The sequence below is a fragment of the Acomys minous genome (genome assembly GCF_964271855.1).
Source record: "Acomys minous genome assembly, chromosome: 19".
In the NCBI taxonomy this organism is placed as follows: Eukaryota; Metazoa; Chordata; class Mammalia; order Rodentia; family Muridae; genus Acomys; species Acomys minous.
The window spans coordinates 65,686,122-65,707,547 of NC_140499.1; the positions used below are offsets into that span (position 1 = coordinate 65,686,122).

Genomic DNA, 21,426 nt, shown 5'->3' on the forward strand with positions numbered 1-21,426 from the left:
AGCCCCCCCCCCCCCCCCCATGGCGACAGCCTGGGCCTCCTCCCGCTCCACGCCGCCCCCTGCTGGTCCCCTCGGTGGCCCTGGCTTCCCGCAGTCCGGCTCCCCAGCCCCAGGTCTTCCACCCACCCCCTTTTCACCTCCTCCCAGTCCCCTCCCCTTCCTCCCGCCGGCATCCCCTTCCTCTTCGTGCCCCCCCCCCCCGCCGCCCCCCGCTCCGGCAGGCAGTGTGCGGGCCGCCCCTCAGGTCAGGGCAGGGCAGCTTCCACCTCGCTCCCCGGCGTCTCCTTCCCCTTCCCCCTCACCTCGTCCGGGGCGCAGCCGGCTTCGCTCTCGCTGGGCCCGCCAGTTTGGTCCCGTTTCCCTCACCCAGCTAAGGGCTCCCTGTGCCAGTGGCTCCACTCTTTTGGCCTTTCCACTTATGCATACTTGGGGGGGGGCCCTTATTTCTCTTCCCCCCCCCTTCTCGCGGAGAAATGGGGGCAGTAAAAAATGGCGGACCCGGAAGTGGAGGATGCGACTGCGCGTCCTGGCGGAAGAATCTGGAAGAGATGGCCTAGCGAAGGCACTGTTTTTGCCCTCCGCTCACTGCCGCTGCGCACCTCCCTCCGAGGCCGACATCTCTTCCTACTCGGGGGCTCCTCTCGAGCTGGAAAAGCGTTTACCGAGGGCACCCTGACCTCCGGGACTACTTAGCGAGGCGCAGGGTCACTGGTTACGTGGCTTACGTGGAGCATAGTTCCGGCGGGGGACGGGCCTAAGCGGTAGTTTTGGCGCCAACGTGTTGCACGCACAGGCTAACGGGGAAGTTAGCGCTCTGCCTTCCCGCGGCTTCTCCACGGGGTACAGCTTAGGGGTGCGGGGTGGAATCTTGGCTGGCCTGACACTCTCCCAGGTGCAGTCTGAATAGATGTCAGGGAAGCCGGAGAAACCCAAAACTTTTATAGCGGAGACCGGTTACAATCGAACACGAAATTGTAAATCTTTTTAGTCACATGATTTGCCGAACAGTTTTATCTTGGTTTCTACTCACCAGTTTAAATGATGAAAGGACTGAGAAACCAGGAAAAACAAAACAAAACAAACAAACAAACAAAAACCCTTCAAAAATCAGTAAGAAAAACTGTGGTGGTGGCGCACGCCTTTAATCCCAGCACTTAGGAGGCAGAGGCAGGTGGATCACTGAGTTCGAGGCCAGCCTGGTCTACAAAGCGAGTCCAGGACAAGCCAGAGCTAGTGAGAACCTGCCTCGAAAAATCAGTAACAAGACAGGCCTTTAATGGCAGCACAGGCAGAGTTCTCTGAATGCAAGACCCAAACTGAAACCACCTGGACCTGGTGGAACACCCCAGCAAATACAGGTAGATTTCTTGAGTTCAAGGCCACCCTTATCTATACAGTGAGTTCCAGGACAGCCAGAGCTAGTGAGACCCTGCCGCAACAAAACATAAGCAAAATACAAGTCAAAAATAATGTTAAGAATGGGTGGGCGAGCCGTGTGTGCTGGTGCACGCCTTTTAATCCCAGCACTCGAGAGACAGATTGCTGTGAGTTCGAGGCCAGCCTGGTCTACAAAGTGAATCTAGGACAGCCAGGGCTACACAGAGAAACCCTGTCTCGAAACCCCCCCCCCCAAAAAAAAGAATGGGTTGGGACGTGGCTCATCAGTTAGGAGCGAGGGCTAGGAACTCTAGCAGGGCCTTGTAGATGCCTGGCAAGCATTTCTACCACGGAGCTTCATCCAAATCCCAAACTGTTCTCCCTCAAAGTCAGTATTGGGAAGACATTGGAAAGCTGGATGCGGAGGCTTAGCGCTTCGCTGAAAGAGAACAAAGCCCACACTCAGGGTCTGACGTCTTTATTAATGGGTAAATGGCAGCAGCACAGTTCAGCTGCAAGGATTTTGGATGAAACGGGACAGGCAGAGGGGTCTGAGTATAATTGCTTGTGTCACGGTCTTACAGCGCCGAAGAACGCTGCCCAAGCACCACTGATCCCCTACCACATACTGCAGCCACAGAAAGGCAAAGCTGAAATACAAACGGCCAAAGCACTCTGCCTGTTCCAACACTAAATCACAATTTTGAATAAATTATCATAGTAACACTCTGGTTTTCCTTTAGGGCATATAAATCTGTTGCCTTTTATGAATTAATCCTAATGGTAAGGTTTTCCCGTGAAGACTCAAATCTGATTTTCTGAGCGTTTCCAACCCACAGGTGGGAGCAGGGTTGCAGGGTGGATATTCACGGTGATTACTCCTGAAATGAGTCCGTGCTTTCCCTCACTGCCGTTCTCCGGCGTGAGTGGTTTGCTCTGTAACTACTTCTATGTTTCTGGGGAAGGAAATGTACTGCAAGAAGACGCAGAACTTAGTACCGTAGCCTTTTAGGAGTCCTGTTTTGTAGAAAGCGTCTCAAAACTTGCAGGTTCTCACTGCTTCTTGAAATAATTTGCTTACTGGCCTGGTGCAGCAAGTTGGGGCAGGTTCAGGTGATCTTTGAAGCTGATTAAAATGTACCAACAACAATAACAAAAAATGGTCTCCCACCTTGCACAACTGTAGTTCTCTCTGGTGCCCCCAGTAAGGGCAGTTTTTTGGGATTAGTTAATATTCTCAGGGTTGGGGAAGGGGGTCATATGATTTAGTACTCCACTGATTAAACCCTTCACTTGGTGCCTAGAGGGCTTTTGAGAGAAATGGAGTAGGCAGATAAATAAATAAATAAATAAGTCAATAAATAAATAAATAAGTACATACATACACACAATTCAATTGGCAGATTCACCAGCACAACAGATGGAACAGAGCGCGATTAGAGTGGAAGGCTGAGAAAGGGTGGTCCGGAAGGGGTGGCGGGGAGAGAGAGAGAGAGAGAGAGAGAGAGGAGTCTTGGCCTTAAAGCAAGTCCAAGTCAACAGCGTGGATGCTGGCAATGGGAGCTCTCCAGAAGTTGAAGGTGCTGTAGGCGAGCAGGGGGTCGCCTTCCGGGTTCTTCTGCTCCTCTGTCCCGGTGGCTGGCCCGCCCATTTTGCCTACACCGCTGCCGTCCTTGCTCTTGTAGGTAGGTGTATCCGACAGGCCCAGGCCTTCCAGCTCCGACAGGTCCAGTTCTGGGATGGGCATCCTCCAGAAAAGAAAGGAGCTGTACTGGCTACTCACAGGATCTCTCATAATTCCCTGGGGAAGAGCAGATCACCTGTTAAGTCTCCGTGCTAGGGTGGTCTCCTTGCCGGGAGCCTCCCCTTGCTTAAGTTGCTCTTTTCTGTTGGCTCTGGTGAATAAGACAAGGAAGGAGGAGGAGCCCTTCCCGTGACTTTACCCCGCCTTCGGTTAACTAGATACTGCATCCTGCGTCAGGTTCACCTCCGCTCTTACTTTCCCCCCAGTAACATACCTCAAGCCTTACGCATTCCAGGCAGCAACTCTGCCCTGACTATCTCCATCCCCTCAGGTCTGGCCCTGATCTTTGGGTGTGACACCGAGGGGTTAACAGACCGTGGTGTGGGCTAGGCAAATGTTCTAACCCTGAGTTATAGGCAGCCCCCTCTCTTTTTTAAAACAAGATTTTGCTCTGCTCATTATTCTGTTTGCATGTATGCCTGCCCGCCAGAAGGGGGCGCCAGATCTCATTACAGACAACTGTGAGCCACCGCGTGGGTGCTGGGAATTGAAGTCAGGATCTTTGGAAGAGCAGCCAGTGCTCTTAACCTCTGAGCCGGCTCTTCAGCCTCCCAGCCCTCTCTTTACCTTTATTTTGAGACAGGATTTTTTTATTTTAAAGATTTTTTTTTTTGAGACAGGGTTTCTCTGTGTAGCCTTGGCTCTCCTGGACTCACTTTGTAGACCAGGCTGGCCTCACACTGACCCGCCCGCCTCTGCCTCCTCTGCGTGCTGGGATAAAAGGCGTGTGCCACCGCTCCCAGCTTTGAGACAGGATCTTTTTTGGTTTTTCGAGACAGGGTCTCTCTGTGTAGCCTTGGCTGTCCTGGGCTCACTTTGTAGACCAGGCTGGCCTCGAACTCAAAGCTATCCGCCTGCTTCTGCCTCCCAAGTGCTGGGATTAAAGGCGTGCGCCACCACCGCTCGGCTGAGACAGGATCTTAATCGACTTAGTCCAGCTTGAACTTGAAATCTTCCTGCCCCAGCCGCCTAAGTAACTAGGATTACAGGCCTACTCCACTGGGCCTGCTCAATAATTAATTACTAATTGTGCTGAGAATCAAAGACAGGGCCTTGCATGTAATGGTCAATGACCCTACACATTCCCAGACCTAAGTAACTGGCTCCTTCAAGTCAGTTTAATAAGTTAAGATGCTTCCGTAATGTTCTTCCATGACATGGTCTATCTTTCCTCCTGCCCTTAAAGCCAACTACAAACTCACCCCTTTGAGGACACTCCCAAAGCAGCTAAGCTCTATCTACCCAGCTGCCTCCGGCATCTTCCCCAGCATCCCAGAGTTTCACCTGACTCCATCATGTTTTGGTTACAGATTGCCATGGCCTGGATATGTGTTTCATGTGTTTATCACCTTAAAGAAACCAAAAATTCCTCTAGGTTGGGTGTGGTGGCGCACGCCTTTAACCCTAGCACTCAGGAGGCAGAAGCAGGCAGATCTCTGTGAGTTCAAGGCTAGCCTGGTCTACAAAGCAAGTTCCAGGACAGTCAAGGCTACACAGAGAAACCCTGTCTCAAAAAACCAAACCAAACCAAACAAACAAAGCAAAAAGCAAACAGGTGTACTTCTGGGTCAGACAGGAGCTGGACCTTACACATAAACATTAATGTGCCCTCACTACACAGTGGCTACTTTGCTACGCTCTCCTATTTGCCCTTAGGGTGACAAGTCTTTATTGTGCCTCTCCGTAGAACAAACCCAGATGCTAGGGTAATTTTTACCCCTACCACACAAGGATCTTTCCCTAGACCCAATGCTAGAGTAAATATGACAACAGCAAACAAGTTCAAAGAACCAGGTAAGAAAGTAAAATTTAGATCAGTAGGAAATGCTACCTTGACAGAATCTCAGCTTTTTCTTGTGACAGGGTCTCACTATGCAGACCGGGCTGGCCTCGAACTCACAGCGATCCGCCTGCCCGAGTGCTGGGATGAAAGGCTTGCGCCACCACGCCCGGCTCCCCTTCCTGTGGCTTAACAACCAGGTGCACCTTGTTTCTCACCCACCCCATCCTCTGCCTGACTCCGTTTGCCCAGCAGAGTTGGAGCCTGGGATCTGGAGCCTCCACGGTTTACTTACTGACGAGGGAGAGGGCGAAACGCTTTAGTTTAAATGTTCCCAAAGGAGCAAAAAAGAACATTCCACTGCCACCAAAAATAGAAGCCAGAGTTTCAAAAAGCCTCTCTGGAGCACACCAGCCTGTGACCCCTGAACAGCAGTCTGAAGTACTTTCTGAAACCTTCCTATGGGAGGTGACCCGTCTCCACCAAAGCAGGAGGAGAGCCTCGCCCTGCAACACGGTCTACAGGAGCCGTGGGGCTCGGCTGTCTACAGACAGACGAGGGGTGGGTTTTTGTTTGTTTCGGTTTTTGCTTTTGACTCTTGCTTCAAAGTACACTCAAGTTCAAGCTGGCTTTGACCACAAACTCTTCTTGGGGGGGGCACCCCTAATGCTAGAATAGGGGGTTGTTATCAATATACTGGGTCTCGAACGCCTGGGCTACTTTTTGTTTGTTTGTGTTTTTCAAGACAGCCTTGGCTGTCCTGGCCTTACTTTGTAGACCAGGCTGGCCTCGAACTCATAGTGATCCGCCTGCTTCTGCCTCCCAAGGGCTGGGATTAAAGGCCTGAGCTTTTTTTGAGACAGGGTCTGTTCTGTCACTCAGTATGTTTCTGTCAGTCTTCCTGCCTCGGTCTCCAGAGAGCTGGGATCCCAGGTGTGCGCCTCACACTTGGCTTCAGAGTTTGCTTTCCAGCCGGGCGTGGTGGCGCACGCCTGTAATCCCAGCACTCGGGAGGCAGAGGCAGGTGGATCGCTGTAAGTTCGAGGCCAGCCTGGTCTACAAAGTGAGTCCAGGACAGCCAAGGCTACACAGAGAGACCTTGTCTCGAAAAACCAAAAAAAAAAAAAGAACAGAGTTTGCTTTCCCCTCTTAACACTGTGCAAGGGCACATACACCCAGCAGAGTGTGGAGAGAGGGAGGTAATATGTGCCCTAGTCCTTGAGACAGGGTCTTCCACTGAACCGGAGCTGGGCTGGTGGCCAACAAGTCCAGCCTTCTGCCCTGCCCCCTCCCCCACTGCTGTCGGCAGCCACACCTAGCTTTTTAATTGAGTGTTGGGGATTTGAACTCAGGTTCTTCTTCTTTTTCTCTCTCTCTTCCCCCCCCCCCCCCAAGACAGAATTTCTCTGTCTGTAGCCTTGGCTGTCCTGAAACTCATTCTGTAGACCAGGCTGGCTTTGAACTCAAGAGATCCGCCTGCCTCTGCCTCCCTAGTGCTGGGATTAAAGGCGTGCGCCACCACCTGGCTGAACTCAGGTTCTTATGCAAGTGGAACAGGTGGTCTTACCCACAGACCAATCTCCTCATCGTTGTTTTGGTTTTTTTTTTTACTTAAAATTTTAATTTATGTGTATATGGTATATGTACACAAGCAGATGTCGTAAGATGGCGCTGGATCCCGCCCCCGCCCAGAGCTGGCGTTACTGTGGTTCGTGAGTCAGCAGGGGTGCTGGGAACTGAACTTGAGTCTTATGAAAGAACAGCAAGTGCTTGTAACTGCTAAGCCATTTTTCTATCTCATTACCTTTTAACATTAAAAAATGAAACAAAACCAAAAAACCTAGCCACTCTATTTATAATCTCAGCTCTAGCAGCTCAGGCAGGAGTTTGAGAAATCTAAGTATGAGCCCAAGTTAGGCAAGACTGTGACTCACACAAAAGAAAAAAAAAATCTTTCAGACAAAGTCTCATAGCTCTCAGACTAGCTCCAAAATGTATTCCTGCTCCTTCTGCCTCCACCTCCCAAACGCTGGGATTACAGGATCATGCCTGTAATCCAGGACACTGGTTTAAAAAAGCAAATTCTGGCTGAGTCGTAGTGGCACATACTTTCAATCCTAGCATTCAGGAGGCAGAGGCAGGCAGATCTCTTGTGAGTTCGAGACCAGCCTGGTCTGAGTTCCAGGACAGCTCTGTCTTGAGACAAAACGAAACAGGAGAAGCAAATTCTGGGTCTGTCTTTCCTCACGCTCCCGAATATGCCTGTGGGACATGAACATTACTCAGCAGAGATGAGGCTGGGACTAAAGTAGGGCGAAGGAGCTCGCAGAAAGGTGAGGTCATCGTCCCGTGACCTCCGCTCTCATGATCTCCTCAGCAGTTTGCAGATGCGCTCAGAGGCCTAGCAAGCATGACTGCGCCTGTAACACCTTTAGGGAACCAATCACTGCTGAGGTCTGAGGCTGCAGATTCCATAGAGCAAGCCTTAAAAGTCAGCAAGGCCACTGACACTGCTAATCAGGGATCTTTATTACATTACCAGGTTTCTCCTAGCTAGCTGACTTAAAAATAAATAAATAAATAAAAATTCCCTTCCTTGTAAGTCTCCTACAGAGTGACCTTGTGTATAATGAGAGCATTTAATAGACTGTTTTTCCAGAGACAGTATCTCAGGAAGCCCATGAAGTTTGTTAAGCAGCAGAGGCTGGCCTTGAACTTCTGACCCTTCCGACTCCCAGAAGACTGTATAATAGGCTCTTTAAACAAAACAAAACAGAATCTTTAGGGGGAAAAGGGATTTAAAAAATTTTTTTTCTTTTCCTTTTGAGGCAGGGTTTCTCTGTGTAGCCTTGGCTGTCCTGAACTCACTTTGTAGGCCAGGCTGGCCTCGAACTCACAATGATCTGTCTGCCTCTGTCTCCCAAGTGCTGGGATTTTTTTGGTTTTTCTTTTTCCGTTTTTCAAGATTTATTTATTTATTATTATATATACAGTACTCTGCCTGCATGTACACCTGCACACCAGAAGAGGGCACCAGATCTCATTATAGATGGTTGTGAGCCACCATGTGGTTGCTGGGAATTGAACTCAGGACCCCTGGAAGAGCAGACAGTGCTCCTAACTGCTGAGTCATCTCTCCAACCCAGATTTTATTTTGTTTTTTCAAGACAGGGTTTCTCTGTGTAGCCCTGGCTATCTTGGACTCTCTTTGTAGACCAGGCTGGCCTCAAACTCACAGCGATCCACCTGCCTCTGCCTCCTGAGTGCTGGGATTAAAGGCGTGTGCCACCACGCCAGCTTTGATTAGAAGATTTTTGTTTTTGCCTTTTGAGCCAGGGTCTAAGCTAGTTATGTTACCCAGGCTGTGTAGGAAGTTATTACGTAGCCCAGGCTAGCCTCGAACTCAAGATCCTCTGCAGTTACCGCCTTGTGAGTGCTGAGATTACAGCAGGCATCATCATTTGGCTTAAAACGTTACTTGTCATGACGGCATTTGAGACAGGGGCTCACCACATAGCCCAGGCTGTCCTAGAACTCCTTTTGGAACCCAGGCTGGTTCCATACTCACAGAGATCCGCCTGCCTCCGCCTCCCGAGTGCTTGGATCAAAGGCGTGCGCCACCACCCCGCGCAACTAAAAAAAGTCATGACTAGAGGACACCTTAGATTATTCAGTAACTAGCTAGGTTGTCCAGCCGGTTCATGTGCACCCCAAGTCCCGTGGTTTCTATTAGACTCCCTTAAAACTGGAACTGGAAAGGTGGCTCAGAGGCCGTGAGCACTGGGTGCTCTTTCAGAGGACCTGGGTTAGGAGCCCTGCCCCACTCGACTGAGCCAAGCCTGCTCCAGGGGGCCTGACACCCTGTCTTCTCAGGCCCCCAGCATGCACTTGGCATACATAAAACTAATTTTGGGGGGGGGTTGGGGTGGGGGTGGGGGTGCTTTTTGGAGGTTTTCCAGAAAGGGTTTCTCAATGTGTAGCCCTGGCTGTCCTAGATGTCACTTCATAGACCTCAACAGAGAGATCCACCTGTCTCTGCTTCTCAAGTGCTGGGACTAAAGGCGTGCACAACCACACCTGGCTATTTTTTTTTAACTTGAAAAAATTAAAAAGAAAACTGTGTATATTACACATGTGAGAGGGCTGTGGCGTCCAGGGCCTGGGCCTATACAGAGGGGGGAGGGCAGGCCCAGGCATCAGTCCTCGCCTTCTACTGTGTTTGACCTTGTAAACCAGGCAAGCTGGCCTGTGAGCTTCTGGGGAGCCTCTTCCTCCACTGTCCACTGTGTGGGATTACAGGCGCACTCCCATGCCCACCTTTACATGGGCTCTGGGGATCCCAAGTGAGGTCCCCACAGGAGTGACAAGGACTTCGCTTTACCCACTGAGCCAACTCTCCAGGCCCAGCCTGGTACCAGTTGGGACTCAGACCCGGGACAGCGGCTGATGTGCCTGTTTAACCACAGTGGCCCTGCCTTCCAGGGTCTCCCAGCAACCTGCAGTCCTTACCTGGGACAGGTCAGGCTGGCACTCCCCGCCCTCTGCCTGGATCCAGGCTCCCTCTCCCTCCCAGAGGCTCCTGACTATATAATCCAGACAGTTTGCCCTGCCCCAGCCCCATTCCTTCTCTCCTTTCTCTGCGAGTGCTTTCTCGCCCCTTTTCCCTTTTCTGTCTCCCTCTGCATGGAGACCTCACTGACCTCCTCCTGCGAGGTCAGCAAACCAGCCAAACAGCTGCCCCCAACACACCTGCCTTTATTTGGCTTGAACTGGCTCATTCCATTGGCGGAGAATACCTATCGGAACCCTCAGCAATGTGTCTCGGCCTCCTAGCCTCACCACCACACCTCATTAAGAATTTTGAGCCTGAGGTGGTGGCGCACACCTTTAATCTCAGCATTAGGGAGGAAGAGGCAGGTAGATTGCTGTGAGTTCGAGGCCAGCCTGGTCTACAAAAACAAAGGAAACAACAACAACAAAAATGTTTGTGGGTTTTTGTTTGTTTTATCGTTTTTTTGAGACAGGGTTTCTCTGTGTAGCCCTGGCTGTCCTGGACTCACTTTGTAGACCAGGCTGGACTCCAACTCACAGAGATCCACCTGCCTCTGCCTCTCGAGTGCTGGGATTACAGGCGTGCGCCACCATGCTCGGCTTATTTTTGTTTCTTAAACAAAGTCTTGACATGCAGCCCAAGTGCTGGCTTATAGCTTGGAATCCCTGCCTCCCTCCCATTACTCCCAAGAACTTAGTTCTAAAAACAACAACAGTTGGCTGGAGCTGAGCCTGGTGTGGCAGGTGCACATCTGTGATCCCCGGAGGCTGAGGCAGGAAGGCTGTGAGTCCGACCCGGCCTGGGCTGCAGAGTGAGGCCCAAGGCCCCCAAACCAGAACAACAAGAACAGGAACAAAAAAACAAACCAATATGAAAGAAAACAATTTAAAGGAAATTCAGCTAGTCCATTGTCCCAGGGACACGTGTAGAGGTCCAAGTTCTTTCTCCAGAAAATGGACATACAGGCACACGTGGCATTAAAAAAAAAAAAAAAGAAAGAAAGAAAAAGACAGGCTGATTCTCAGCCAGCTTCCATTTTCTTTCCCTAAATGCTCTTCACTCTCTCTTCACCTATCTCTTGCTCATCTTAAGGCCCTAGCTGGTGACTAACGTCATGACATATGCTCAATGGATGCTTCCTCACTGCAGTCCATCTTGAGCCAAGCCGGTATTTTAGGCAAAGTAACTTCTAAATTTAATTGTCTATTCTTAGAGATACAATGATTAGTAAATACACACATTAAAAAGATACATTTTCTTTAAGCCACATGGACACACCCAAATACCCTTTGTCCAGATCTCCCCCCACCCCCAAGCTCACCCCACCCCCCACCCCACCCCCACCCCCCGCAGCCCCCGGCATCCAAGGCCTACTCCACAGGGCCTTGCTGTGTCATGGCGCCACCCCAGCCACCTCGCACAGGCTAAGGAGGGCTGGTAGTGGACGGAAATGGAGGCTCTCTGGTGTTTCTCAGGCTAAGGAGGGCTGGTAGTGGACGGAAATGGAGGCTCTCTGGTGTTTCTCATGTAGCGCTAGCGTTTTCCTACTAGCCACAGCCTTTCCCACTCACTAGGAGGAGCTGCAAAGAAAAAAATCTGCTCTCTCAGTAGTCCCTGTGAACTGCACTGCCTGCAGCATGCCATCAGGCAACTACCCCCACCCGCCCCACCTCCAGCCTCTTTAGAGCAAAAAATCTGAGATAGGGAAGAGATTGTTAAAGGTTCTGACCACACTCAATAGCATCCCATATTTAAAAAAAAAAAATGAATAAAACAAAGGAGTATCCTACTCCCCAAAAACTCCCTACAAGAGACAGAACAGTGAAGTGGGGGGTGGGGCGGGGTGGAAATACAGGGAAAGGAAGTACAGGCTACAATAATTACAGTAGGAATAAAGATTCACCAAATAACTGGTAGCAAAAAATTATAGCTTGAAAAAGAAGCTACAGACAACTAGACACTGCGCCGAAGCCATTAGATGCACAGGGCAAGAATTATAGGAAAATGAATGATACGTGACATGCAGAGCTAAACGCCGAGAAATAATTACAGGTGCAGTGTTAGAAATGAACGCCTGGGTCCGTGATAGGGCATAGACGGAGGAGATCTTAACAGAGATTTTAAAAAATCTGGTAACAAATAGCTACCCATTGTTCATGGGGGGGGGCACCTTGGTCCACATGGGGGGGTCTTTGGTTACCTGTTATCAATGAATGACTAGGGTGTTCCGAAGGCGGAGGGAATGCCTCGGGTGGGGCTCGGGGGTCGGCTCTGGGCAGGAGAGGAGGAGGAGGAGGTGGCCGCTGAAGGAAGCTGCTGGGGACGCGCCGGCTTTGTCTGCTCACGCCTTCTCCCTGCTCGGTGACAGAATGGGCCGCTGGGTCTCCCCTGCAATGCAGCCCCTCCTAGCAAGGGCGGAAGCGCTCCCCGCCCCCTCCCTGCCCGACTCGGCTCATCCGTAGGATTAGGTTCCGGAACACGCCACCCAGGCTACAGCTTTCCCCACCGGCTCGCACGGCAAGCCCCCCCCCCCACCGGCTCGCACGGCACTCCCCCCACCCCCCCACCGGCTCGCACGGCAAGCCCCCCCCACCTCACCGGCTCGCACGGCAAGCCCCCCCCCACCTCACCGGCTCGCACGGCAAGCCCCCACCACCACCACCTCACCGGCTCGCACGGCAAGCCCCCCCCACCACCCCCCCACCGGCTCGCACGGCAAGCCCCCCCCCACCTCACCGGCTCGCACGGCAAGCCCCCCCCACCTCACCGGCTCGCACGGCAAGCCCCCCGCCCCCCACCCCACCCCCACCTCCTCAGCATGGCCGTGCGGACCCGGGTGCAATGGTCGAGCAGTTCATTGCCCTCTAACTTAGATGTATGGGTTTAAAAAAATAAATAAATAAAATAAAAAATTTAAAAGTCTTCCTTCCGGGTGGTGGTGGCGCAGCCTTTAATCCCAGCACTCGGGAGGCAGAGGCAGGCGGGTCGATGAGAGTTCGAGGCCAGCCTGGTCTACAAAGTGAGTCCAGGACAGCCAAGGCTACACAGAGAAACCCTGCCTCGAAAAACCAAAAAAAAAAAAAAAAAAAAAAAAAGGCTTCCCGCTCGACAATAGAACGGCCCTGCTTTCCCCACTGTAAGGACTGAAGTGGACTTTGGGGGCCGTGTAGGGCAGACCTGGGGCTGACACTTGGGGGTTGCTACGGGCGCTTCCCGCTGTCCCCGCTGTGCCCCGCGGGCCAGCCTGGGCGGGGCGCTGCGCTCGGCTCGCAGCCCCGTGGGTTTCGTAATCGCGTCGCCGGCGTTTCCGCCCTCCGCCCGGCCGGCCCCACCCCTGCCCGGGCCCCGCCCTCGACTCCCGGCCGTGCGGAGCAGCAGCCCGGGAACCCGGAGTGGCGGAGCCCCCGCCCGCAGCGGCCGCCGCCTGGACGCCCGGGGGGAGCCCAGGTGAGAGCGCCGGGCGAGCCGGGCGGGGAGGGGAGGTCGCGGTCGCGGGTGGCGCACGCCCGGGGACGGGGCCAGGCGAGCGGCGACTAGCGCGGCGCGGAGCCGGGTGGGAGGTTCGAAGCCGCCCGGGGGCTCTCCTCTCGCCGGCCCACTAACCTGAGGGGTTCTGCCGTGCTAGACCACACGTAGCGGGGTGGCTGGGGCTAAGCCAGATCGGGGCAGCCGCGGAGTGCGGTGACAGAGCCAGAGCGATCCAGCGAGGCTCCTTACCATCCTAGGTCGGAGTCGGGGGCGGGTTGGGGTGTCTGACGGAAAATATTGGGGGAGGGGAAGAATCAGGTATCTCTATTTCCGATCAAGTCCCCCCACCCCACCCCCACCCCGCCCTCCAAGCCCCTTTCCTGGGGTTAAGGGCAGAGTTGCTGCTAGGACAAGTGGTCTTGTGGCTTGGCTGAAAGTGGGGCCCATCTCTGTCCTCATCGGCCCCCCTCGGCAGCCCGCTGTGTGTTTGGAGGGTCTCCGCACAAGGGCCAGCTGCATCCCTGGGCTTACAGCCAGGATTTGCCCACACCGTTCTCAAGTCTCTTTTCTCCCCCAGCTGCTTCTTGTGAAGGCTTGTCAGACAGCAGCGGCTTGGAGGCCTTGGGGCCAGAGGCAGCGGGACCGGGAGAACCGGTTTGGGGCTACCACAGCATCGGGGAACTCCCTATGTACATCCTTCCGCCTCTTTTTCCCCCATCTCTCTCCTGCTGTTTGCCCCATCCACAGCCCACCGTGACCATGGCCTTCCGAGTTCTGGGTTGCTTGTGGAGCAGAGAGGGGCCCTACTGTCAGGAGGGCGCCTGCTGCTGTCTGAATCCTTGATTCCCCCCACCCCCACCCCGTTTTCTGCTTTTCCCCACCTCCTTCCTCTTCCCTGTGGGCATGGGGTAGTGGGCAGCCGACTCAGCATCGGCCGAGGCCTCATTTGTCCTCAGCCCACTCGTTGGCCGTTTAAAAGAGGAGTGACAGCCAATGCCTCGCACTTCCTTTTCTGGCTTTGTTCCTCCCCCCCTCCCACTCCACCCCCCCACCACGCACTACCACATTGACCCTGGCCAGTCTTCACCCGCCTCCCAAAGTTTCAGGGACCCTAATGTCCCAGGGAATGGAATTTCCTGGTCACTTCTCATGTCATTGGTTTGTTTCATGCCAAGTCCCACACACACGCTTTCCCTCCACCCAGCTTGGGTCAGGTCCCTGGAAGAGAAACAGAGCCGGCCTTGTTCCTCCTGCCCCCTTTCCTCCCCCCCCTCCCCTTCCTCACTCTGAGCGCGGTTGGCCACCTCTGTCCACTCAGCCCTGAGCCCAGCCGGGTGGAGCATGCTGGGTACTGACCGTCTGGTAGTGTTGGGGCTTCCTCTGGTCTCCCCCAGCCCATCCCACCTGCTACCACGGTGACAAAGCCTTGTGATCAACCTTGCCACTGACCAAGCCTCCCCCTCTCTCTGAGCTGCCGCTTTCTGACTTGAGCCCTGGTTACCCCTCCCTTCCACGGCTGGGAAGGGAAGTGAAAGAGGCGCAGGCTCCAGGGTTCTTTCCTACCCTAGAAGCTGTGTTCCACTGTTTGAGTGAGCTCTTCTCAAGGCTGCTGGAAAACAACAAAGAAAAATGCTCAAAAAAAAAAAAACTCAATTAAAAAAAATTTTTTTTGGTCTGTCTAGGCTGCTGGAGCACCTGACTTCCAGCCTCCAGCCTAGAGGGAAAGGCTCACTCTTATTCATGCTCGTGTTTAATATTCACGAGCTGCCCTCCTGGACTCCCTGAGCTGGTCTGTGCTACAGGACAAGGAAGTGTAGTTTGTACTTGTAACCCTTGGCTGGCAACAGTGAAAAGGAGAGAAAGTTCTTCCTTGGACACAAGTGCTACTGGAAAGTTCCTGTGTCTGGTTCACTGGTGGAGCTTGCAAGTGGTGGGGAGAAGGGAGCCAACAGGTCGGAGCATGAGGGAGGAGGAGGAAGGGGGGGAGGCCTGAGCCACACAGGGTGTGAGACGCCCGAGCTGCGCACGATAGGACACGTGGGGAAAGGGTGGGGAGGCTGAGGATGATTCCTCAGAACAGAAAAAGCTCCTCCACGCGTTACCTGCACAAGGCATGGAGCTAGGTGTGCGCACGCGCACATAGCCCCTGCAGCTTTCAGGAAAGACAAGGTCAGGCATTAACTCCAGCTGGACTCTGCGAGGCAGTTGGGCCTCAGCTGGGGCTAGTGAGGAAGGAACAAAGGCTGTGGCCCGAGGAGGACGCAATTCCTCCCTTCAGAAGTATTTGTCGAGGCCCCCAGCGCTACAGTTAGTCTCCTAGGAACTAGGTGGTCCGGCAAGAAAACTTAGGTGTTGGGGCAAGGTAAGAGAAAAGGAAGGGACAGGGCGGAGGCCTTGTTTGTGAGAACAGAAAACCACTATTTCCTCTTCAGAGTCACTCACGCACCCCTCCCCTCCTGCCCTGGCCTAGGGAGAAGGGAGCAGCACTGCCACTGTATCCGTTTCTGTCACTATTTGCTTGTCTCTCGCTGCCTCATACAAAGTCCTTTAGCCCCCTCCTCCGTGGTCCTTTCCCCTACTGAGGTCTTTTTGCACTATTCTTCCTGTGGGAAGCAGCTGGAAGCCTCTAAGAGGGGATCGGAAGGTGGGGGCCTTCTCAGGAGGTTTCTGGGGAGCGGGGAGGGGTGTTTGTCACTAACAGGTTTGTTTTTTTCCTTTCTGCTAAAATTCAGGACTCCACGGATAAAGAAGACAGAGCCTTGTGCCCGCCGCCTTCCCACCCAGGCCTCTTGCTTGAGCTCTCGGAGGCCCTGGCTCTGAGACTCTGGCCTCTGCTTCGAGGATTTCTATCTTTTCTAGACCATCGGTTGAGTGAGCCTGTTACACCTGACACTGAGGGCTGCGTGGCTGGCACCAAAGCGAGAGCCCTCTGGGGCCTTTGGCAGAGGCCCGAAGCTGGAACCATCAGGGAATATGAGCGAATTTTGGCACAAACTGGGCTGCTGCGTGGTTGAGAAGCCCCAGCCGGTAAGTGTCCATGTCCCCCACTCCCCACACACGCCAAAATTAGTTACCAGGTGCTGTGAAGTGGACGCACCATCTCTCATCTGCTCTCTGAAAGACACACTCTCCTCACCCTCCCTCTTGAGAGTTTCTGTGGCCAGGCGGGTGTGTCCACGTGCAATAAAGGAGACTGTGTGACAGGAGAGGTCAGTAGCCGTAGCTGTCACCTGCTCCTGTTCTGAGGTGGGCAGAGTCTGTAGGTGGAACTTAGGACCCGTCACTGTTCCCCCTGGTCATCCAGAAGTGACTTTGCTCGGCCCTTCCTTTATGTGGTGTCACTGGCAGGCCACGGTCCTCACCGCTCTGGTGGCTTACGTTACTCGAGTTTGCCCGTTACGCCACCAGATCAACCCTTGGCTCTCAGTGGCTTTTCAAGACTCCTTCCCTCCCCGTGGTGGGAGGAGGTGGCTGTGTACGCGACTCCCTGTCTTCTCCAAACAGAAGAAGAAGAGAAGACGGATTGACCGCACCATGATTGGGGAGCCAATGAACTTCGTCCACCTGACTCACATCGGCTCCGGGGAGATGGGCGCCGGGGACGGACTTGCCATGGTGAGAGGGACGCAGAGCAGAACACTGAGTGGGGAGTCGGGAAGCTGAGCGTGCATGCTCTGATCTCCGGGCCTGGCTCCCTCTTTACTCCCCCTGGCCTCGGGGGTGTATGTGCTGCAGGAGCTGTAGAGCTTTTCCTAAGTGCATGGCTCTCCCCTCTTGGTAAGAACTAGTCTGAGCCGGCCTGGAGCTCAGTCAGCAGGGTGCTTACCTAGCATGTGGGAAACCCTAGGTTTGATCTCTACCCCCCTCCCGACCCCCCACATAAACGGGGTGTGGTAACTCACACCCATAATCTCCGCTGCCTACAGGGTTTGAGGGTTTGAGGCCAGCCCGGCCTAGAGACCCTATCTCAAAATAGAAAAGGAAAAAGGGTCACAGTGAGGCAGTCATACTGTGATTGGGAGTCTATCGCCATGAAAGACTCTGTTTTAAATGACAATTTAAATGTCTATTTCTGCTCTCAGTAAGGGAAATGGGTCTGGTCATAGTTTTTAAATACCAGTTACAAAACTCAACAGAAATATATGGGAGTTTTGTTTTTGTTTTTTCTTTTTAATGTGTGTGAGAGGGAATCTGATTAGTTAATGGCTCGTTTTTACCTTGTCTTCGTGAGATTTCCATGAGAGGAACAGTTGGCAGGTGTGACCTCTTCAGATGGCGTCCATTGTCAGGGAAGAGAGTTGAGGTCAAGCGCCTCCTGGGGGCTCAAGGGAAATGTTTGCTTGTTGTGGGATGAGGAGAGCTAGGTGGTCATGTGACTTGTGCGTTTCGACAGACAGGGGCCGTTCAGGAGCAGATGAGATCCAAGGGAAACCGAGACAGACCGTGGAGCAATTCGAGGGCCTTGTAGCTGCCATGGGCTGGTAAGTGACTAGAGACACTGTGGGCCTGTGCCAGCGTATCCCGACGCCCTGCCTCAGACCCTTAATTGTTTGATGCGAAAATGAGAAGTGGATTGGTGGAAGGGCAGAATTAAAATGAAAATTCAAGAACACATGATCAAAACATGTAGGGCTGAGCCGGGCGTGGTGGCGCATGCCTTTATTAATCCCAGCACTGGGGAGGCAGAGGCAGGCGGATCGCTGTGAGTTCGAGGCCAGCCTGGTCTACAGAGTGAGTCCAGGACAGCCAAGGCTACACAGAGAAACTCTGTCTTGAAAAAAACCCAACAACAACAAAACATGTTTTTATGGGAAGGCGCGATTTGGAGGTGTGGTGGCACACATCTGTAACCCAGGAACGTTGGTGGTAGAGGCAGGAGAAGCAAAGAGTTCAAACTTCTTGGGCTGGAGAGATGGCTCAGAGGTTAAGGGCACTGTCTGCTCTTCCAGAGGTCCTGAGTTCAATTCCCAGCAACCACATGGTGGCTCCCAACCATCTATAATGAGATCTGGTGCCTTCTTCTGGCCTGCAGGTGTACATGCAGGCAGAACATTGTATACATAATAAATCTTTTAAAAAAATTTTTTTTGTTTTGTTTTCAAGCTTCTCTTCAACAGCACAGTGACTGCAAGGTCAGGGAGGGCTACATGGGACCCAGTCTTGAAAAACAAAGAATTTGAGGAATGAGCAGATGTATGGAAAGTTTAAAATAAGCACCGTGGGCCAGGCATGGTGGCACACACCTTTAAACCAGCAGAGGCAGGCCAATCTCTGCAAATGTGAGGTTAGGACTACACAGTAAGAGCCTGGCTCCCTTGTACTCCCCACAAAAATGTACGCTGTGTAGTTAGTGCCTTCTGCCTCTGGCGGCTTCTTTTTTTTTTTCCCCTTCATTTCCTTTTTTTTTTTTTTAAAGATTTATTTATTTATGTATATAAGCACTCTATTACATATATGCCTGCATGACAGAAGAGAACATCAGAGAGAAGAGGGCACCAGATCTCATTATAGATGGTTGTGAGCCACCATGTGGTTGCTGGGAATTGAACTCAGGACCTTTGGATGAGCAGGCAGTGCTCTTAACCACTGAGCCATCTCTCCAGCCCCCTTCCCCTTCATTTCCAATGGGGTAATTAATAGGCAGCTGAAGTGACTCAGATTCACTTGTTGTCCAGGCTTACCTTAAAAATCAGCATCCTCCTTCCAGAAACTTCCAAGAGCTGGTTTTACAGATGCGTGCTATTGTATTTGTCTCCAAATCTTCCTTTTAAACAACAACAAAAAATGATTTGGCCAGGCACTGTGGTTCATGCCTGTAATCCTAGCACTTTAGAAATTGAGGCAGGGGGATTGCTTCATGTTTGAGCAGCCTGGTCTACAGTGTGAGACCAGGACTTGATGATGGTGGTGGTGGTGGTGATGATGATGATGATGATGATGATGGTGATGATGATGATGATGGGGCTACAGTGTGAGACCAAGACTTGGTGATGACGAGGATGACGATGATGACGATGACCATTTTAATTCAGGTTCTGCAGTCTTGGAGTTCCCATTCCGTGTCCAGCCCAGAAGAAATGCCGCCATCACCAGATCCCTTCCTCAGCCAGTGAGCCAAGGGCCCCTCCCTCTCTAACAAGTGCCTCAAACCACGTGGGGGCTGGACTCCCTCTGCTCCCTCTGGCCTCTGCCCCTCCTGGAGATGGGGTCCAGGCAGCAGGACTGACCAAGTGACTACGGTGGGCCAGAGGAGCCTCAGCTGAAGCCCTGGACACCCTCGATCTGAGCTGGGGCGTTCTCTGGGAGCCTGGAATGGAGCTCCCCGCCCCTGAATGAAGGTCGGGTGCCACCTGTTTAAACTTCGCGCCTTTACTCTCTCACGGAGGCAGGTAGGCGAGGGAGCCGCGGCTGAACCTGTTAGGGCTCCAGCTTTCTTGCCCTCTCTTTCCTTCTGGAATGAGCAGAGGTTAAGGGGCTGGGCAGGCGTCACAGCCCCGCCGTGTCTCTCTGCCGGCACCAGGGTCTTGCTCCAGTTAGGCCTCTAATCCCATGCATCTGTAGTATTAATAGTTTCTCAGAAATATTTTTCTTTTAATTAAAATTTTAATTTGAGTTCTTTTAATTACCCCCCTCCATCCAGCTGCTATCTCCGTCTTTGCCCCCTCCCCGTAAGGAATCTTGCTGTTTCCCACCAAGGAAGAGCTAAGGAGTGGATCTGACTGCATTCCATTTAAGACTTGGGCATCCTGGCCCACCCGCCTCTGCCAGCCTCCCTGCTGGCCCAGGTGAAAGCTGGAGGGTTCTGGGTAAACAGCCAGGATGTAGCAGTTGAGCTATATCTCAGGGTGGCCTTCCTGCGATGGTGGTGAGGCAGATAGCACAGGCCCTTCATGGAAGCACGGCGTTTCACCTGAGCGCTTGAAAACGGTTTGGACAGTTTGGGCTGCAGAATTCTTTGTAATGGGGCCCTGTTCTGTATAAACTACAGCATCCCCGCGTCCCCGCCCCCACCCTCACCCCCAGAGGGTGGCAACCAAAATGTCTCCAGAAATTGCCAAATGTCTCCTAGGGATGAAATTCCCCACAGTTGAGAGCCACGGTGTGTTTGTCTTAAGGGATTTCCACATCCCCCCCACTCCCCACCCCACACCCCCCCAGTCTGGTGATTCATCTTGAGCCTCGGGTGAGCTAGCGCGCTCATAGGGCAGGCTCCGTAGAGTTGTGCGTTTTTACTTCTGATGTGTTGTCTGTGCTTGCGTGGGCTCAAGTCAACAGCCGTTTGACGATGCTTCTCTGTTCTTCATCTCTGCAAGAGGGGGCCTCCCACAGTGCAGAGACAGGAGTGGAGCATGCTGGGACAGGAGAAAGGGGTCCGAAGCTGCAGAGACACTAGGGATGCTGTCCGTGTGCTAAGCTCACACCCCTCTGCTCTAGCCCTGAACCCAGCGTTAAGACTCAGGGACTTTTCTTGGGAAGATCAGGTGGCCAGAGAATCTGCTTTAGACCAGGGGAGGCCTTGTACGAGTGGAGTCTTAGGCCCTTTGTTTTCTCAGGTGTTTTTGTTCTGGCCCTTTCTTTGCAGGCTGATTAGAAAGGCAGAACAAGACAGACAAGCTCCTGCCTGTTCCTAAAAAAAAGGGCGTAGGGGGGGGTCCTTATTAGGGCTGTAACAGGAAGCTTGTTTAGTGGTGATGGGTCAGGGTTGTGGAAACTGATCCACTCCAGCTGACACCGTCCACACAGTTACTCCTCACCTAGTGACTGAGGTTGTTTGTCCAAAGCCTGGCCAGGCCTGCCTCCCCGAAGGGACTGTACCTTGTTGCTCTAGTGCAGTTCAGTGGTTGGAGGTCCTGTGAGCGCTTGCAGGCTCGGTGGACCTGTGCCCCCTGCACAGCGTGCTCCCAGGGAGGCCGTGAACGTCAGGTCACGGCGGTGGCGGGGGGCTGGACGCTGCGTGGGGCTGACAGAAGGAGATGAGGTGTAGTGACCCCTAAGCTCCAGGCTCATGCTACCGCGTTTCTTTGGGCACAGTCTTCTCTCCGACGCTCCCCTGCTCCCCTTCTCCACTGCGTGTGCCGCCGCCACTTAATACGGCGACTGGGATGGGATTGAGAGTCATAATTTATATTAAAAAGATGATGGACTTTTAAGATACTTTTTTTTTCCAATAAAAGAATTAAGCAAAATAGTTGCAAGAGTAATCACTACAAATGTGTCTGGATTAGAGGTGGGCGTGGCTGAGGAAGAGCCCAGCATAACTGAAGGGAGGGCAGAGTTACTGGCTGGGTAAGGAAAGGCCGCCATAATCTCCCACGGGCAGAATTCCTTGTTTGCTATTCCCTGTCCTTGGTCTCAAAACACCAAATTGTTTTATGGTTTTTGTTGGGTTTGGTTTTCTGAGACAGGGTTTCTCTGTGTAGCCCTGGCTGTCCCTGAACTTGCTCA

At 52.8% G+C, this 21,426-nt stretch overlaps 3 protein-coding genes across 11 annotated transcripts in view; 1 reads left to right on the plus strand and 2 right to left on the minus strand.

Annotated features, from left to right (window-relative positions):
- The window catches only part of GABPB2 (GA binding protein transcription factor subunit beta 2), a 34,253-nt gene extending 33,577 nt beyond the window's left edge, over positions 1-676 (minus strand). For 2 of the 3 annotated variants that reach the window (XM_084768582.1, XM_084768581.1), the window contains exon 1: positions 303-676. The gene's annotated coding sequence lies outside the window, so the exon portion shown is untranslated. The remainder of the gene's footprint in view (positions 1-302) is intronic. The other variant, XM_084768580.1, reaches the window with a different exon arrangement.
- A 1,163-nt stretch (positions 677-1,839) lies between these two features.
- Positions 1,840-16,138, minus strand: MLLT11 (MLLT11 transcription factor 7 cofactor). Of its 5 annotated transcripts, none has more exons than XM_084768587.1 (4): positions 16,056-16,138; positions 13,117-13,265; positions 11,714-11,867; positions 1,840-3,178 (listed from the first exon to the last, which is right to left on the minus strand). In XM_084768587.1, the coding sequence occupies exon 4, from the start codon at positions 3,170-3,172 to the stop codon at positions 2,897-2,899; it is 276 nt and encodes a 91-aa protein (XP_084624713.1). In that variant the 5' UTR covers positions 3,173-3,178; positions 11,714-11,867; positions 13,117-13,265; positions 16,056-16,138; the 3' UTR covers positions 1,840-2,896. The 5 variants fall into 5 exon arrangements, with proteins under 5 accessions (XP_084624713.1, XP_084624714.1, XP_084624715.1 ...); XM_084768588.1 differs by lacking the exon at positions 16,056-16,138 and adding an exon at positions 14,545-14,562; XM_084768589.1 differs by lacking the exon at positions 16,056-16,138 and adding an exon at positions 14,338-14,355.
- On the plus strand, positions 12,820-21,167 carry CDC42SE1 (CDC42 small effector 1). Of its 3 annotated transcripts, none has more exons than XM_084768591.1 (5): positions 12,820-12,960; positions 15,714-16,008; positions 16,486-16,596; positions 17,375-17,462; positions 19,014-21,167. In XM_084768591.1, the coding sequence occupies exons 2-4, from the start codon at positions 15,955-15,957 to the stop codon at positions 17,447-17,449; spliced, it is 240 nt and encodes a 79-aa protein (XP_084624717.1). In that variant the 5' UTR covers positions 12,820-12,960; positions 15,714-15,954; the 3' UTR covers positions 17,450-17,462; positions 19,014-21,167. The 3 variants fall into 3 exon arrangements, with proteins under 3 accessions (XP_084624717.1, XP_084624719.1, XP_084624718.1); XM_084768593.1 differs by lacking the exon at positions 12,820-12,960 and adding an exon at positions 14,843-14,933; XM_084768592.1 differs by lacking the exon at positions 12,820-12,960 and adding an exon at positions 15,081-15,343.
- Positions 21,168-21,426: the final 259 nt, after the last annotated feature.